Source organism: Balearica regulorum, chromosome 3 (genome assembly GCF_011004875.1).
Source record: "Balearica regulorum gibbericeps isolate bBalReg1 chromosome 3, bBalReg1.pri, whole genome shotgun sequence".
In the NCBI taxonomy this organism is placed as follows: Eukaryota; Metazoa; Chordata; class Aves; order Gruiformes; family Gruidae; genus Balearica; species Balearica regulorum.
Window position 1 is genome coordinate 100,041,562 of NC_046186.1, and position 18,457 is coordinate 100,060,018.

The 18,457-nt window shown below is 44.3% G+C and overlaps 1 protein-coding gene across 1 annotated transcript in view; it reads right to left on the minus strand.

The window, feature by feature from the left end:
• Positions 1–371: 371 nt before the first annotated feature.
• Positions 372–18,457, minus strand: part of PKDCC (protein kinase domain containing, cytoplasmic) — a 36,007-nt gene continuing 17,921 nt past the window's right edge. The window contains exons 3-7 of the mRNA XM_075749155.1: positions 17,947–18,218; positions 14,334–14,413; positions 13,492–13,599; positions 3,402–3,575; positions 372–667 (exon numbers count right to left, since the gene is read on the minus strand). Of these exons, the coding sequence (XP_075605270.1) occupies positions 582–667; positions 3,402–3,575; positions 13,492–13,599; positions 14,334–14,413; positions 17,947–18,218 (720 nt within the window). The 3' untranslated portion in view covers positions 372–581. The remainder of the gene's footprint in view (positions 668–3,401; positions 3,576–13,491; positions 13,600–14,333; positions 14,414–17,946; positions 18,219–18,457) is intronic.

Sequence of the window (18,457 nt, forward strand, 5' to 3'; positions counted from 1 at the left end):
AAAATTAGCTGCAGTCTTGCAATTCTAAACATAACCAGTTCCTTCCTTTTGACAAATACGCCGGCATTGCGTATTCGATAGCTTTAACACAAATGCTGATTGTCTTCAGTAACGTTTGCTATTCAGCTTACAAACTGATATGCTTCAGTTACTCTGTTGTGATTGTACGTGCCCAAATAAATACCAGCATGGAGGATACAGACTTCCCACAGAAATGATCAACTTTCACCCCTGTATGCACATGTACAGGTCAGAAACATTATGCTAACCTTGGTTAGAAAAGCCAGAGCTGCCAGCTGATTTATAACCAACGTTATACCCTAACAGTGTATCATATCTTGTATTTTTCTTTGCTTTTTTTTTTTTAAAAAAAAAATCACATTTTCAAAATGTTGTTTTATTGCACGTTCATCCTGGTCATGCAGGTTATTTCTTTAAAGTTTTGTTTAGCACTCTATAGATTAGAATGAATAATAGTGCAATTATCTCTCTGGCCACAGCCGCCTTCTACCTAACAGCTGCCTATAGTTACACACAAACAGCTCTTGTCACTCACGCGTCACACCGAGCCACTTTAGGTGTCAGTCTGTCACCTTCACGTATGTTATCTTGTCAGGATCAGGCATGATGTGATTTGAGGCCATCTTGAAGAAGACAAGCTGCCGACCTGCACCAAATAGGAAAGGGGGCAGAATAAGGAAAAAAATAAATTAGAAGTTATGAGCAGAAGGTTGCCTACCTTAAAACACTGACATTTCATATTCTTCTTCAACCTACGCATTCTTCAGGCAACCCAAGATGGAAAACTCTCTCTTAACTTCAACTGGTATAAACCTGAAATGCTTTCGTCTAAAATGATATGGAATCTCCTCCACTTTCAGTATGTTTACTCTTTCCTAATTATGGTCAAGATATGGCTGTGCACAGCTAACATGGTAAATGAAGGAAAGGTCTGAAGAGCTTAATACAAATTTCCCATGATGTTTAAAAGCGTATTTAAAGACTCTCCCACTGATACCAACAGGCTTGAGTTCAGGGCTTAAATGAAGGACGTTGGTTTGATTGTACAGGAGCCACATCGTCTTCGCGTGCTTGAATCTTTGCAAAAGCGACCAGTGCAATGTATGTTAAACATCACTTCCCCTGAAATAGTTCTTGCTGATCACTTTGTAGCTCTGGGTTTTAAACAAGCTGGAACAAGGTTTCTACCCATGCAGAAATGGCCAGCAAGTGGTAACACCCTGGGCAGCATAAGGCACCTGCCTCACATACATCCGAGGCCAGGGGGGACTGAATTTGGTGAGGTTTCACTCAGCAGTGTTTGCAGGAGCCGCAGCACAGTTCTTGTATCTCCCCACACTTACTGACCTGGCATCTCATTCGCATCCCTGCCTCTCGACGAGTACCTGCCGTCCCACGCACCCTCACTGGCACTGCCCTTCCACGAAGCAGCGCCCACAGAGAGGTTTTCCGCAGCTATTCAACCTCTGCCTTCCCTCTCTCTAAACTTCAGAAAACTAAATGCTATTTACTCCCAGCTGCTTCTCCAGGGGCTCCCATAACTCTATTTTCTTAAAAAGTATCCCAGGGCAAACAGGATGCCTCAACTATGGAGCAAATTTCTGTGCTGCAGATTTCAGGGACTCGAGTGCTCATGCATCAAGAACGGCACACTAAAGGGAATGATAAATAAGACTAGAAATATTACTGATATGTGTCATTTGCTTTTAATATTACAACCTAAGACAGGAGCTCCTCTAAATTTCCTATGAATTTCCCTGTGTCATATTAATTAGTTTTTTTAGCATATCAATTAACTTCAGTAATCTGACTATAAGTAGTCTGACATGACTTAGTAGTCACTAGTTAACCACAGGCAAGGTTAATATAAATCAGTTTTTTCTAGGTTCCATGGAAGTCTCTGTTCAAACCTCTCAGAAGCACAAAGAAACGCAGAAGCTGTAGCAGTACAGTGCCTAAAACACTGAAATGTATGAACTGTCTAAAGTTTCTACTAGTCGGTGATGCTTTCAGAGTTGAGGACCTGCTAGGCATGTACATAAGCCTGGCTTAGGTGTGTATTTATGTTGCTCAGCTAAGCACAACTCAGCTGCACACAGGGTAAATTTTGACTTTAAGGTTAAGACATGTTGTGATCGCAGATGTACAGACAGAAAGCTGAGCCTCTCCGCCTAAGACAGGAGCAAGGGAGCCAGCCTGGCCCCAGCAGAAAATGGCAATCACAGGCAGGGAAACAGCCCTGTGCATGTGGAGACGACACAAAGAAGAAAAACTCACCCTGACTTCAGTTGGGGTTTTATCTCGAGGGAATATTGTGAAAGAACACGGATTTGGTCCGCTGCAACTTATACACACAAGCACGTCTTTTTTCTTTACCCTTCAAGGGTCGCAATGCGCTCAGGGGAACACTGCGAGCTGAGCTGGCCAGCGTCGGCCGTGGGGCACGCAGCTCTCCTGGGCACGCGGGGAAGGGGCACGGGGTTGGGAGCCGGCTGCAGCATTCGGCTCTTCGAAACCCTCAGCCACCCCGGACCTGCAGATACTGGAGATTTTTAGCATAGACTTGTAACATTTTTGTTTCTCAGATTGGTCTGGAGTTGCCTGAAATAGGCACAAGTCCGGTGCAGAAGCAGGGATCCGGGGCCAGTTCTCCACTTGATGTCAATCGGCACTGACTGCCTGCCTTCAGGGGAACCACACTGGGACTGCCAGGCCCACAGACCTTTTGGAAAGCGTATTGCTCTTTCCAACAGGCGCGTTCTGTTAGACAAGAAAATGAGTTGTGGTAGCAAATGGGATTTTCCCCTGGAGATTCTACTTCTACCTGGTTTTAAACCCTCCCTCCTCACTGTCCTTCAGCCAAAGCCCTACTGCTAGAGGCACAGTGTTCTCACCATCGGCAGGGCATCTCTGACACCAGCCGGGAAGTCCCAGCTAGACGCACAGGAGAACCTGTTTGGTTTTGTGTCAAACCACAACAACCAATATGGATTGGAAAGATTTATTTAAATCCAGATGTTGGACCATGTCTTGCACTTCAACTGCAGAAACAGGTCACAGGCTTTTGTTGTCATTTCTGCTGTTGTATTGTAAAAGAAAACTTCGGATGGCATGGTTTGGAGATCTATGGTCCACGTGCCGCAGCCCTCTGGTGCCAGCTCCTTTGAGCCTGCCGGCAGGTGCCTGCTCCCCCGACAGCTGGCAAAGAGAAGCCCCACCAAAAACCAAACCACCTCAGCTGGAGCTTCAGAAACTTGTAGCTGCTGGTGGTGGCTCTCACAGCCCAGCGCGGCACTCTCCCCGAACTGTATTAAAGCACCTAAAGCAGCCAGAATACGTGACTCATCTGCTGCTTCTGCTCCACGGCATCCACGACCTACCTGTCCAAGTGGTCTGGTTGGTCAGGACGAAAGCTTTGCACTGTGAGTAGCTGTCACAGATCTCAATGGCTTCGTTGACATCAAACACAGAGAGGAGGCAGCCCTTGTGATGGTAAGATGGCCAGCATCTGTAGTTCTCATCAGGAATAAAAGCTTCAGGCACCCGCCTGTACTCTGCAAATAACCAGAGCAAAACAATCGTTTTGAAAGCTCTAGCAAACTGCTTGGTTTTTTAGCAGGCAAGGTTTATTATAACAGCTTAGGAGCAGGATATATGACGGAAAACGTGACGAGCTAGACTGTACCAGCCCCGGTTTGCTCCCAAACGTGTTTATAGCTCTGCACCTTACTTTCCTTTTCCTTTCCTCTTTTTTTCTTCTCACCTTTTTTTCCAGAAAGCGTCTGTAAATAAACAGTCTGTGCACAAAACCCTTTCCCCTTCCCCACCGTGTAGGCGAGGCTATGGTTTTATTAGGAGTTTTACAGGAAGAATGTCCCATTGAATAAACAGCATCCACTTGAATGAACTGACTCACTGTCCTACTTCTTAACAGTGAGCGGGATTGTTGGGGTGAGACCCGACCAGGCATTCCTAGCCCTCCCTCTCCCTCAGAAGAGCATGCTATTTTCCTCCGGCCCCTTTAGAGAAGGAAGAAAAGACAGGCTTTTAATTAAGCAAACTTTTTTTTTGCTTGCTCAGATTAGCACAAAAGGGGAGTCGCTTGATGGGCCTCCGAAGAGAAGAAAAAACAAAAAGCAGAGGGAGCATGTCGGCGTGGTCCTCGCCCAGCGCCTCCGCGCTGCCCTGCCGATTACTCCTCTCCCTTGGCTGCCGTTCAGACTCACTTGCCTTTATGAGCTGCCTCTTGTTCTCTCTTCACAGCTCCTCTCACTTTCCCAGCCGCTGATGGGAGTTTCTCTAACGAATGCATCAGCAAATTCACCTAATCACTTATAAACATTTCTCTTTAGCATCCAGACGCACAAATTGATGGTTCCCCCCGTCTCTCTCCCCCCTACATCCTATTAAAAAAAAAAACAACCAAAACCCAACATTCTGTATTTCTTCTTATTGTATCTATTATGGAAACCAGAGCTGCCGGCCCTGACTTGCAGCCTATTCTTAAGTCACTTTGGTTCAGGCATTTTCTGCCTGACACTGCAGATTCAGCCTGCTAATATTTCAGGCAGCACATTGTATGAACACCACCGAGTCAGAGGTGAGTGGATCTACTACTCTGAACTGCCGGTATTTCATCTGGGAAAAGTTCACATGCACAAGTGCTCATTCACATTGCACAGTCTGAAATACCGGGGAACAAATGCAGCAAGTGCATTCTAAGCCTGGCTCATTAACAGCATCATAAGAAACATTCACAAACAAGAAGCAAAATCAGAGCTGATCGCACGCATGCTGCTTAAAGGCAAAAAAAGTTTTCATTAATTCAGAAAATGCAGACTCATGCACATGAAGAAAAGAACAAAACAAATAAAAATGTAGTTTCACATTACAAATGGTCATTTCTCCATCAAAAATATGTATACATTTCTTCTGAAGAAAAGTCAGAACATAAACAGCTAGTGGCTGGATAGGTAAAGTCTCTTTTGTTTTTTTCTGAATTTCTGTATCAACCGTACAGTGTTAACAATAATTGAATGTAATTGAATAATATTCTCTTATGTCTGCATGGTAACTGCTGAGTATTCATTTGTACCTCACAGCCAAGGTCAGTAAAATGGTGTGTGCAAATGAGATGCAAAAAAATCAATTCACCGTTGTCAGCACCACATACACCTATCTGTGTCAGTGTGCGTGCCGTGTGACCGGATAGAAAATGTGACTATTCACAACTTTTCTTTGCACGGCTACAGAAGTGCCACCTAACACTGCACTGCGCCAGAGCCCACGCCACAGAGGATGTTCACAGAATGATGGCACTTGCTGCAGCAGACGAAGATGAAGCATCTGCCTGATTCTCCACGTCAGCAGGGAGCCCGGCCCGGCCCTTCTCGTGGGTGCTGTCGGAGCCTGCCGGGCTCCGTGCCGGGGCTGAGAGGGAGCTGCAGCATCCCTCGGCACGCCATCAGGGCAGCAGGCAGAGCAGCCCCACGTCACGTCATGTATTTTTCTCCGTGAAAGGCAGAAGCTCATCTGGAAAACCCATATTTTGAATTATTGTTCAATTTTTTAACTCCTTTGCACACAGATATGCCTCTTAATATGCCTTTAGCACTTTTTTTCATCTCAATGCTGTTCCTGTTACAGCTGTCAGGAGTTAGGCTCCCTGCTGATGTAAACAGATTTCAAAAGAGCACCAGTGATTTACGTGACCTAAGGCTCTGTCAGAGGTAGGAGATAAAGTTCTCCCTTTCCATTGACTTTTTCAAGGTGACCGAGCCTGGTAAATCATTTGGGCAGCTTGGACACATTAATTGACGGAGTTGGGCCAGCAATAACTGCGATGGTGATGGCGAGGTCCTGGCTTGCAGGTGCAAGAGAGGATGGAAACTTCCACGCCGGTACTTTGGGTGGTCTCACCATGCAGCAGAGCCCTATGGCTGTCCCTGCTCTCCTTGCCGGTTCCTACACAAGGGAAGCCACCACCACCTGCAACGACTCGTGGGAACAGGGTAGCCTAACAGGTACACAGCAGTGCGACCCACATGCAAAGAGCATTCTCCTTGGCTGGGAGATCATCGAGCACCAGGCAGGTGAAAATGCAGCCACTGGAGTCTAAGTGAAAGCACAGAGTCACACGGGCTCCACAAAGGCAACTTCTGGCAGCTCCCCCGAACTGGCAGATCGCTGAATGCCAGCGGTTTGGGGATCTGAGCATCCTGCCTACGCTGCCTGCAGGAAGGGGAGCGGGATGGAGCGAGGGGGAAAGGCAGGAAGGCAGCCTCTCTCCCCGCTTGCATGGCAGGCAGCAGGGGCGGCTGCCTGGGAGCACCTTCCCCCAGGAGCATCCCGATGGGAAGGCGGCCACGAGGAGCAGATAGTGGGACATGCCATGGCCCCGCATGGCTCATGCTCCCAAACCAGCCAGGTGCTCCCTCCACCCCGGGAAACCAACACAGAATCTCCTCTGAAACTATTACAGTCAGAACTGATCAGAAACTCACTGCAACACCAACCGAGCGCTGGCCTGAGGACACCGCATTTCTCTCCAAAACTCACTTTATCTTGAGCAGAGCAAGGTAGCTGCCTTCCCCATTTGCACAGCGAGTGCAAATATCCCTGGAATCTCTTGTTTACGCACCGACAAATTAGGAGGCTGACCCCTTAGCCCTTATTTGTACAAGTTGTGAAGAAATGCACTCCTCTCGTGAACTAGGACGCTCCTGAAGGATGCCCCTCCGTCCAGATGTGCCCCGGCAATGACAGGCGCCTCCTGCTCCTGCTTGCACTCCATCAGCCCCAGCCCGCAGGAGAGCTGGGCTTCCCCTATACCATTAAATTGTCATCCTGGTCACTACAGTGCAGTTATCTGCTCAATTTAGCAAAACTCCACTGGTTAAAGTCAGCCCTAGCTCAGGTTTTTGTCCTGCCAAGACCTGAAACTTGCTTAAATGGAGTCTGTGGAATTTGAAGGCTGATGGCAGTAAATCACATCATAAAAAGGTCAAAGTTCTGGTCGATTTCCAGACTAATGGTGTTTAAAACCAATAAATACTTGCCTAATACTATAAATGCAGCCATAAATTTACACTTTGCATACATACACATAGCTTGACACAGAGTAAATAAAGTCTATCAAGGCAATGGCAAGGAATAGATCAGAGAAATGCAAGACGCTCCTACCAGTATCACAACGGAAAAAGAATCCTTTTCTCCACCTACTGATTTTGTGAAGATTGAAGCAAATAAATGTAATGCAGTAAGCCTGATCTTGATGTCACTTATGACAGCTTTACTCTGGTTTAACGTACGGAAGCTGATTTGCTGCTCACAGTTATACAAATAAATCCTTGCTAGGAAACATTTGTGCTGCCCTGTAAACATTTTGAAACTTCAAAATATCTTGCTATGCTGAATCTGGGCAATCCTCAGAAGTTTTGGGTTGCAATATTTTTAATAGTTTTAAAATATTTTTACAAGTTTGCTCTGGTCAATCGAAATAGGTTGTTTCAATCAGGCCAAAATCTTCTTACAAGTTTCTTACAGCGCTAGCCAGCCCCCACAGCAGCCACAGTGATTTTCAAACTGAGCACCTTCTCGTGACAGGTAAAAGAGGCATCTTTAAAAGCAACCTGTAGCAGCACTGACCAGGGCAAGCGCTACAAAAGAAATGCTTTAAAATCTCCTTTGAATTTTTTTCCATCAAAAATCACCTGCGTTGTCCCAAAGCTGACTACAATCTATAAACATACTCATTTTCACTGGACTAGACTGAATCATATAAATAACTCGGCAAGTATATAATAAACTATGTGAAACCGCCTGTGGTTTTCCCCCTTTTAGCTTGTTTGAATCACCCTAAATCTGACTTTAATCAGTCCTAATGACCGTTTATTTCAGCCACAGCAGCCAGATTGCACTTTTACTACCAACTACAGCTACTCGTTGGAAAGTTGCCCAGTTCTCTTTTCTAGTTATCACCTGCCAATACACCGTGGGTCAATGACACAGACACAGTAACGTTCATCCTTGAGAGAGAAATCCTCCTCTCTTCCTCCATTCTCGAGAGGAACACTGGCAGTCGACTCTGAATTTGCTTTCAATTGCTTTGCTTACAAGTAAGCAGAAAGAGCCTGATCTTGCCAATCTCAGCATAAAGTGGTATTGAGCGGTGTTTTGCTCTACAAACAGTCCCCACCGATTCCCAGGGAGCTTATGGAGAACAGACTCAGATCCTAAATAGACAAAAATACACTTATGTTTTTAGTATGCTTCGCTTTATGCTGAAATTTTCCTCATGCCTCAATACCTCACATTTAAACACGCTTCTGACAACAAGCCTCACAAAACTATTTTTTGGTATGTCTGTGAAAATGACATGCTAGGCGCGTCTCGCGTCTCTCTGCTTTCAATCATTTCTGACAAATCCCAACTGTTTGGAAGGACAGACAGGCCTGGCAGGACACGGCTTTGCCGTCAGACCGGGAGATAGCCCCGCTTCTCTGGTAAGTATTTCTGTCCTTTGGCTGTTTCCCGTGCGCGGGCTGGAAGAGAAGTAAGGCTTGCCACTTTTCATATGCTTCTATTGTGCTCTACAGCGGAGCCACATTTAAATCGGTATGCAGGCTGTCACCAAAACACAAATAAATAAGGAGAAGAACGACATGTTCCCTCACATTTTATTCCCGTTAACGTGACACAGCTGGAGTGTTTTATCTGCCTCACGTCCCAGGGCCGCTCACCGGGCATCCGCGGCCACCTCCACTGTGCACACTGTGGGCCACCAGCCCAAACTAGTGCCACAGATGCTTCTAAGCGGCATCTGGCCCACTCGCTCGTAAAAACAACGATGCTGATGATGGACAAACCAAAAGGTGTCTGGGACCACGCATGCAGGGTATTTAAGCTTAGAGACAGATGCCTGTGGGATTTGTAAAATACACTCGGTGACTTCTTCAGTGAGTGTTCCTGAAAGGAGCTGACTACCTAACCCACCAGCAGAAAGCATTTTGCTGTACGCTGCCAAGTTGGACCTGAAGAAGTTTAGCGACGGCAGAACACGCTGCTCAGTGAACAGGGTGCACGGTTTGCACGACAGCAGATACACGCATGAGCGACAACCAACCGGTCGCCATACAGCTGTACAGCCCCACTGTATTTCCAGTGCCGTACGGTGCAAAGGAACCTGCTCCTGTATTGCTCTGTGTGCGGGGATCGCCCGGCTGCTGATGGGAAAGCCCTCTGTGCAAGGCAGGGCGCAGAGGGAGACTTTCTGCCCGCGCTTGCACCCTGTGCACCTTTCCCCCTCAGCCCTGACGTCCCTGGGAAAGAAACACCAACCGCCCGAGTGCCAGGTAAAGCAGGAATCTGGGCTGCAGTACGCTCCCGGCTGAGCAGACTTTTACCCTTCGCATTGTGGCCTGCCGTAGGATACACAAACTGCCTCAAACAATATTCCAGCAACCTTGCAAAATTTCTCTCTCACACATACACATGTGCGCAAACGCCCACAAACATCCCCCTCGATTTCAATAATTCTTGGGTGGATTTACAATTTCCTAAGCAGGTTGCTATAGTGACCCTGCAGAATATTTTTTCAAAACACTGTTGTACTGTAAATGTTTACATACAGCATAATCCTGCCAAATTGTCTTAAGACAAAGGGAAACATGAAGTGTCTTTGCTTTATGTCCAGCCTTCCAGCTTTGTTAGCATTGAGAATGTACTTTCAACTAACAGCAGCAGCTAATTATGCCTTTCTGTGGGCTTGCACACCCTCAGGCCTAATAATGGGTCATCTATTAGCTTTAATGAATAACAAAGCTATCGGATTTACTAGTGTTAGCTGATTTCACGCATTTCTGAGTAAATTCTGAGTTAACTGAAGGGCTGGGGCTTAGCTCAAGGGCCAGACACCCAGTTGGTACAAATCAGTGTCACTTGATTGAAGTCATAAAGATGTTGATACTGGCGCAGGACTTTACTGATGAACATCAGCAGCTTTTTTTTTTTTATAGTCGTCTTAATCTGGATAATTAACGGAATGACTTAATCGTTTTTAGATAACGTATGTCAGAAAAAATACATGGTTCCTGTTTTAATTCACATTCTTCTGGATTCCAGCAAGAGAGACCAACAGTCAATGGAATATAAATGTATTTGCTCATGGTGTTGTTTTAAACACTGTAATGTTCCTATATCAACACGAACAGTAGTGTGATTTATGATTACAGAACACATACATAGCTATCAAATGTCTCCCGCACCTCTACTCTGTTTCTAAGATACTAAAGCAAAGTCCAGAGCATAATATAATTTACAGCACTATAAAATCTTTTACAACTGAAGCACAGTGAAAGCTTAATATCCAAGACCTTCTGTAATATGACTATGTCATCTTGTTAAACTTTATTTATGGGAACACTAGGGTTGACAAGAACTTTCTTCATGTCACTTCCCTACTGATTATCAATATCACCTTTCTCACTTCATGGTGTTCATAGGAGGAGGTCTTCCTTTCAAAAACATAGGTTCAGATAGATAACAGACTGTTTCCTCAAAGTTTATGTTTTAGTTACGGCCTTAGATCACTTGCTCAAGATCATGATCTCTTCCTTCCTAGTACGAATTTACAATGCTCTATCCAAGACAACAGATAATTCAAAGCATTTAGACCAAAGACAAATTCTGAAGCACCGTTATCTGAACCTTCTGTGGTTTCTTTTAAAAAAAAACAAAACCAAAACAAAATCTTCCGATTCTTGGATCTGAATTCTCCTCCAGTTCTGCTTTTATGATTTCAAAATAGATCATACACCAGAAAGGCCTTATTTTGTCACAACCCTTTCGAAGCCAAAAGAGACTGGCATTGTTAATTCTTGCCATTTCTACCGCTTGAGAGTGCAAAAATCTTGGGAGCCAGTCACCTTGTGAGATTTCCATCACCTGGAAAAAAACCGATGTGAACTTGTGCCTGCTCGATCTTGGCACAAAGGTGTACAAATGCAAAGCTCTGATTAACTCTGATCTGGCCTGAGAACCAAACCACCGTCTCTAGTTTTATCTTAACCTAGCACTGGGTTGGAAAACCCTCTCCTTGAACTTTCATTATGCAGTAGAGCAAGGTAGAAATGTTTTAAAAGGATCCAACGATCTTAAAAATATTTTTTCTTTGCTTTCAGAGAGTAACGCCATGTCCTCCTGGACCTCAAACAGGGCCAAAGCAAGACCTCTGCTGACAGCCTGGGCAAGTACCACAGTTGTCCCTTTCCACACCCACCTCCCCCTCCGCCGCCCAGCAGGAGTTACACACATTATTCGATCTGCTCAGCATTTCAGCCCTGGTTTCGGTGGTCAGGACACCAGCTCAGCTGGGAACATCCTGCCAGCGGGGAGAGGTTGATCACTCGGACACCAGTCCTTTCCAGCACCGCTGGCACCCTCTCCTGCAACCTCACCATACCGCAGGAGAATTTCTCATTCCATAATCTCTGCATAATTTCTAATTAACAATTTCTAATTCCATAACTCCTGGACTGAGAATAAATTAATTCTAGCATGGTATTACCAACCAAATACTGGTTGAGGAAGGAATGTGTTCAGAATAAAAGTGATACAAATGACTAAGTAGGTGTATTTTCACCCTCACGATATAACTTCTTCATACTTTTCTGGCAAGGAAAGGGAGCCTTAAAATAGAAATAAATTACAACCCCTTTTCTGTTTGGTTAAAGTAGCCTTAGAACAAACAAGAAACAGGCCTGCACATCTTAAAAGGCATGGCAGCTAAGTCTGAAAATACATCTCATCTAAGTGTAATTTCCACTAAGATCTCTGATTCCTCAGGCTTGCCTTGGTTGAGAACATTTTCCTATCAAGGAATTCAATATTACACTCACGGTCTTTAATGTAGACTCACCAAATATGTTACACAAAGCATTTACGGACTTTCAACATCTCTGCTCACGCTGCAGAGTGCCAAAGTCCATGAGCAGTGTCCTACACAGAGCAAGGGCTCCTTGCACAGAAGGGCGTTACTAACCGTGAACACGGGTAGCGGATTCTGCGTTATATTATCCAGGACTCTATGGAATTAAACTAACACAAAAATGTGTAATTATTACAGTAGCCAAATATACGTGGAGCGCTGCTCCATATTAGTAGAAACCTGCACTGTTACATTTCCTACCGCTGTCCTAAGCTTAAATCTCCAAGATTCTTTATAAACACGACAGCCCTCTAAAATTCAAAACTTCATCTTGTCCTGATACGGCAGTTAAATCTGGAATCAACCAGCATCACAGAAAAACTTCAGCCCTCCTGGCACTTCTTCAACAAAGGACGTGTTTGTACTATTGATTGTACTGCTGAAAATAATTTTGCTGTGTTGACAGGCATCACTCAGCACAGATTGTGATGAAAAGCTGAAAATTAGAAAGTTAAATGAACACCTGCAACAATTTTCCTGCCAATTTTACAACAAAATAAATATTGAATTATTCTGATAAGTGGGTCAAATTCATCCCTGGTGTCATGGCCCTTTGAGGTTAACAGCGCTACGACAGCAATGAATTTGGCTCCTGTGTCTCTTTCACAGAGCAAATGCTTCACTGAACTTTTCAAACCCCCTGTGCCAACATTCATCTTCATTTAGAACCCATCTTTCCCTCTTTACTGAGCTTTTGCAGCAAAGCCATAATTTTCCTATCAACTTGCAGTCAATTACGTTGACAGTTTGACATGAATATTGTAAGTACACAAAAATAATTTGCAAAACAGCTTTTTCAATTGTTAGATTTAACAGTCATTTCCATCATACATAATCTTCTTTGATGTGTATAATTCCACAAGCTATCCTTCCGGGAAGGATACGCATCCCTCCATATCATAGCAGCTTAAATAGCATTTTACATACCTGTGGTGCTGCAGAGATTTTATGAAAAAGATACTACTATGCAGCTTCGTATTAATCCTGTCCTTTTTTTTTTCTTTCCTTTTTTTATTCTATTACTAGCAGAAGCTGAGGGACACGTTATTTTTCTCTTGCAAAATTTTATTCTGCCAATCTACAAGTGCTTACATAGTAAGAAATTCCTGTTAATCCTAGGAAATCCACAGAGGATTACGGCATCTTGATGAGATTGCCCTGGACTCACGTTTGGGGAGGTTCTGATACTCCAACAGTAAGTGTGTGGATGTGATGAAAAACATTTTCCACAAACCTGCTATGAAGAGCAATGCTCCATTGAATTTCCTTATCCCTATTACAGCCTGCTCACACCTATGGATGTGCAGCTACCTCATTTAGTAAGGAGGGCTTCAGAAGGCTCCCAGGAAGCAAAAAGCAGACAACAGATTACCGCGTGTATGATTTCAAGGGCCATTGAGCCCTGTTTTCTGCACGTTTGCCCTTTCAAATCCCAAAATAAAGACAAAGTCTCTGATTTTAAGTTTCAAGAAAAATCACTTTACCAGCTTTCGGCATCCGGGTCGTGTTCTGTAGGTACTCTCCACTCTTATAGAGATTCAAAACTCTCTCTAGCTGAGCAGCCGTCTCATCTATTCCCCAGTGAAGTTCTCCTTTAAAAGCAGAGAAAGAGAATGAGTTAGATGAGGAGCAACGTGCACAGGACAACACGAGGTTGCATTCAAATAAAACCCTAAGCGTCAGAGCCCAGCAGTGCCCTGCTCTACAACGCCGTTGTGATGTGGTCATGGAGTCCATGAGTGACTACAAATTGGGTTTCGTACGTGACGTGAGCCAGGCATGTCAACGGCCGGCTCATCCAGCTGGGAGCCCCAGGCCTGCGGGCAGGGAACACTGCGGTGAGCTCCCCACCAGCGACAAACTTCAGCCAATATAGGCAACTCCAAAGGCTTTGCTTGTTCATTAGCTATAGCCCAGCATCATTAAAGTCCCCGCTGAATACACGCAGTACAAGCTATAAAACCCCTAGACCAATGCACCAAAAGCCCTCAAATCAGATTTACAGGCACATGCAAACTCTTGTCCCAAAGGCACTACACCTTGGTAATTAGTAAAGATCTATGGTAATGTCACTTGCCTCTGGCTTCTGAGGTGCAAAAGCCCCACTGCTGCCATTGGCAATGCAGAAGTATCCTGGTTTTACCACTAAAATTCCCCTTGCCAGAGACAGGGGTTCCTCCAGATCCTGCAAGGAATTGCATTCTGATGCAGTTCTCCCCAGTGAACTATTGCACTGAACAGAAGAGCAGCATTCCCACCGTCTCAAACATGATAGTCACACTAAAAAAAAGGAAAAACTTGGCATTACCACGTTTACTGCCATTACCTGTTGCGTTGACTATCTTATCCAGTAATGGTCTCAGTGAGGTTGGAGCACTGTGTGGAAGAAGATACGTAAAAAAAAACCTGCAATGGAAAAGTAACCCGTATTAAAAAATTTTACAAAAAGAGTTTAACAAATGTCTGGTAACTACTGAACAACATAAAGAATAAAATTCCTATTGCTTATAAGCCACAGACCTATTCAGGAAATATAATCATATTCTATAGTCAAATAAATATATAGCTGAGACTATTCACATAGCTGTCTGGCATACCTAGACCACGCTGTTATGCACAAGGCTGCCTTGTAACTACGTGTAAATGTTCCATTAATATAGAAATTTGCTGTGAAGCCCCATGGATTGTGACTATTTGCCAAGCTGCCTGTACTTTCACAAACTAAAAGGATGCCATCAACCCCAAAAGTCTTGGGGTTTTTTTCCAAACCTTGAAAATGCATAAATGAAATTTCAGCTCATTTCAAATAATTGACTGTTATTTTCTTTTCCACAGTTTTCTTAGACTTTCCAATGAATGGCCAGGAGAAAGACTTTTTTCTACTGTTTTAATGCCACTGCCATTCAGAATGTCTCCTGTGTTCTCACCATTTATCTAAATTCAAGATGCATTCATGTAGGTATTCATCGATGGATGTATATTCTCCATTTTAACATTCTTAATTACAAAAGAAAAAAACAATATGCCTTTATCATCACTTGAAGTACACTTAATTTTCATATTGTTCCTTCAAATTTCTACTACTCTGCCAATATCACTACCCACTGTAAACACAGTGTCGGCAACCTAAGATAGAGATGGACGGTTCAGGATCTGACAATATAAAGAGAAGTATCGGACATAAATATTAGGTAATGAGCAGAACAGGAACACAATTGGAAATTGCCCTGCTTTACATCTAACCTGCAAAGTAAATGTTTTTTCACGTACAGAGACCACATTGTCAAAGAGAGACCTCCAGGGACTCACGTTCAGGAGGGAGACTAGCAGACGTCTTACATCATAAGCACAAATTAAAAAATTAAGTTACTATCAGTAAAATGTAAAGCAAAAATTTATCATAGACACAGGTATTATTAAGCTGACATATTCCACTTACACAATGAATATTTCATTGAGATTTTAACTCCTTTTTTCATCCTTTACAAAAATAATATTATCTATTTATAAATAATATTTATAATATTTATAGTATTTATATATTTAAATATAGTTATTAAGCAGGATTATCCCCAGGTAGGTTTTCTTAGCGATAAGTATGAAATAGGCAATATAAATACACACAGAAATCTAAAGAGCAGCGTAACATTTATAAAGAATAATTTGCCTGGTACATTTTGCCTTATTTTTCTGCTTAGAGATTATCCATAAGCAGAGTCCGATTGATTGTGAATAGTTCTTTGCAACAATTCAGTAGCTGTCATTTACTTTGCTAAACACTGGATGGATGCGACTGACGAAGGTTATTGTTTTTCCATGGCTCTATAAATATACGACTTGTTCTAATGCAAACACCCACATGTGAAATTCTGACATGTAGAGACGCTGGCGCCTGCACAACTTAATTGCAGGAACATTTGTTATTCATCGATTCCAGGGCCAGTGGCATCCTTTGTGATCTGCATAACACGGATCGGCAGATCCTTTTACATTTGTTCCTACAGGCTTTTTTTTCCTTTCTTTTTTCTTTTTGAGAACTATCTGACCTTAATTTAAGAATCATCAATGACGGAAAATTTGCATCAGCCATTGGTTAATAGTTCAAAATCATCCTTACTTTTAAAACTGTCCAGTGCTTTGAAAATTGTACCTCCAAACATTTGGAGGAAAACCCATAGAGGCACATTTGTAACAGAAGGTAACCATCTGAAAGTCAAGATGGGCCAGTTTTGCATAGTAGGGTTTTTTCCAAAATGTTTTCTCTCCTTTAATTATTTACCTCATAAAGAAACCAGCTAGATAGGCTAATTACGCTTTCAAGGCTAGGGCACGCTGTATTTTAAAATGACAAGGGTTTTATGGATTGTTTGACATATTGCTGCTTTTGGCTTCTACCTAACGGCCCCAGCAACCCTTTCCTGAGGGCAATCTCTAACCCTACAGCAACAGAGCACACCCATGAAAACACAAAATTTAGTAGCTGATACCTAACGAACCGAAGATTTAGCCTTCTGAAACAAGCGCGCAGAGTCTTCTTGCTAATGCCCTAGATTCACGGTGGTCACAGCCTGCTATAGCGTGAATCTGCTGTTGAACAAAACCCCACTGTCTCCATCGAATTAAGCAAAAGGAGGGGCTGAAAACACTGGAGCACTGTGCGTGCGTTACACGCCGGTGCGCGGTTCGGAGGCAATATTACGAACCGTAATAGAAAAAGACTGCTTCCCTCGGCGAGACCAGCAACCTGCCACAAGCCGACCACACCGCAGACGGACCCCCACTCGCATCCGAGATGGATGGGTGCCTACTGAACGCTTCTTAGCCAGAGCAGGAAAACGGTCTTAACCAAAAGCTAGCAAGCTAAGCAGGATCTTTAAGCCAAGCAGATGGAAACGGAAAAATTTGCAGGACACACTAAAAACTGCGCTGCACAACTGCAGATGGCTGTCATGTGGCGCGGCCCATTTCAGTGTGGTCAGCTAATGCAACACACATGCTGGTGAGCGCCCTGGGACCAAAGCAGAAGACTCTCTTTGGAGCAGCCTCTCCTCGCTGTGGTCTGGCAGGCAGTGAATGGCATGATACTTGAAAGGGAAGTCTAAGAAATGAGCACACCATTATGGCATTGCTTTGAGATCCTCCTATCTGGATCAGACAAGGCGGACGCCTGCCCCAGCAGCACCCGTCAGCTGGCTGCATCGGCTGAACGCTTTCTCCAGCATGGCCGACTGGTCTGGTGTGGCCGGCCACCTACACGTCCCCCACCACGGGCACAGTGCTGCCACGGAGCGGGAGCAGCACCAGGAGCCCGTCCCCCAGCGTCTGCCCATGCAGAGACCAGGGGCTGGGAGGGGAGAGGGGCGAAAGGGAGCACCCCCCTTGCTTTCAAAGCTTTGGCATCATGCCCCAGATCATCAGCAACTGAGGGTGCTTTTTGTGGCCCCGCGGCTGCACCGGGGACTGCCGCCACCCTACCGAGGCAGGCTCCGGTGAGGTGGGGAGCATTGAGCTGGAGCGCAGGATGAGAGCTGAGGTCTAACACTGCCTCTGAAGCCAGCCCCTTCCTCAGCCGGTGGTGGAAAACGCGTGATGACCCTTCTTAACTCACACCAGCGTCTCATCATGGAGCCAAAGGGCCCCCACCTCCGCAGGCACCCCTGCTTCCCTCCTATGAAAATCTCTACTTGTGTGAAGAACTCAGGGGAATGAAACCAACGTAAAATTAGACGAAAAGTGGTGAATCACACTCAAAGTATGCAAAACATTTCCAAAGTTATAAATGCTACGTGTTTTCACAAATGAAACAATTATTCATGGCTTTGCTTACTCTTGAGTAACGGTTCTGAGACAATACGTACTCATTGACATGAATAACTATCAAGGATGCTGGAGACTTTTTGCCTGCTTTCAATTCTCTTTTGTCTTACCCAATCACATACCTGTAGGCATTGTAGAGATTCCTCTTTTCGTTCATACTCTGACATCGTCCCTCAACAGAACAGGGCAGGGTGAAGTTCCTGGCAGGGAATTCCATGAAGCAGTCGCTGTTACTGGTGCAAGAGCTCTCCTCGATGCTGGCATCATCCAGATCCGTCACCTTCAGTTCCCCATCCACGATCACAAACTGCCGAGGGCGAAAATCCAGTAACGTCACGGAGCCCAGAGGAGAGTGAGCCAAATAATGCAGAAGTCGAACTAAGCTGAGACATATCTGAAATGCAAAAATGTGGGTACCTCATGTTATTTTCTCAGTGCAAAGTATATAAATGAAACCACTTTAGCTGAAGATATATTCATAAATATATGACTTAATATAAGCATTATAACTTATCTTCAAAACTGAATGTTGCAACTAAGGTATTTTTCATAGGATTAACATAGTTAACTGTAAAACCCTTAGAGACTTGAAACAAAAATAAGCTGCTTTACCAGTGCTTTCCCACACTATTC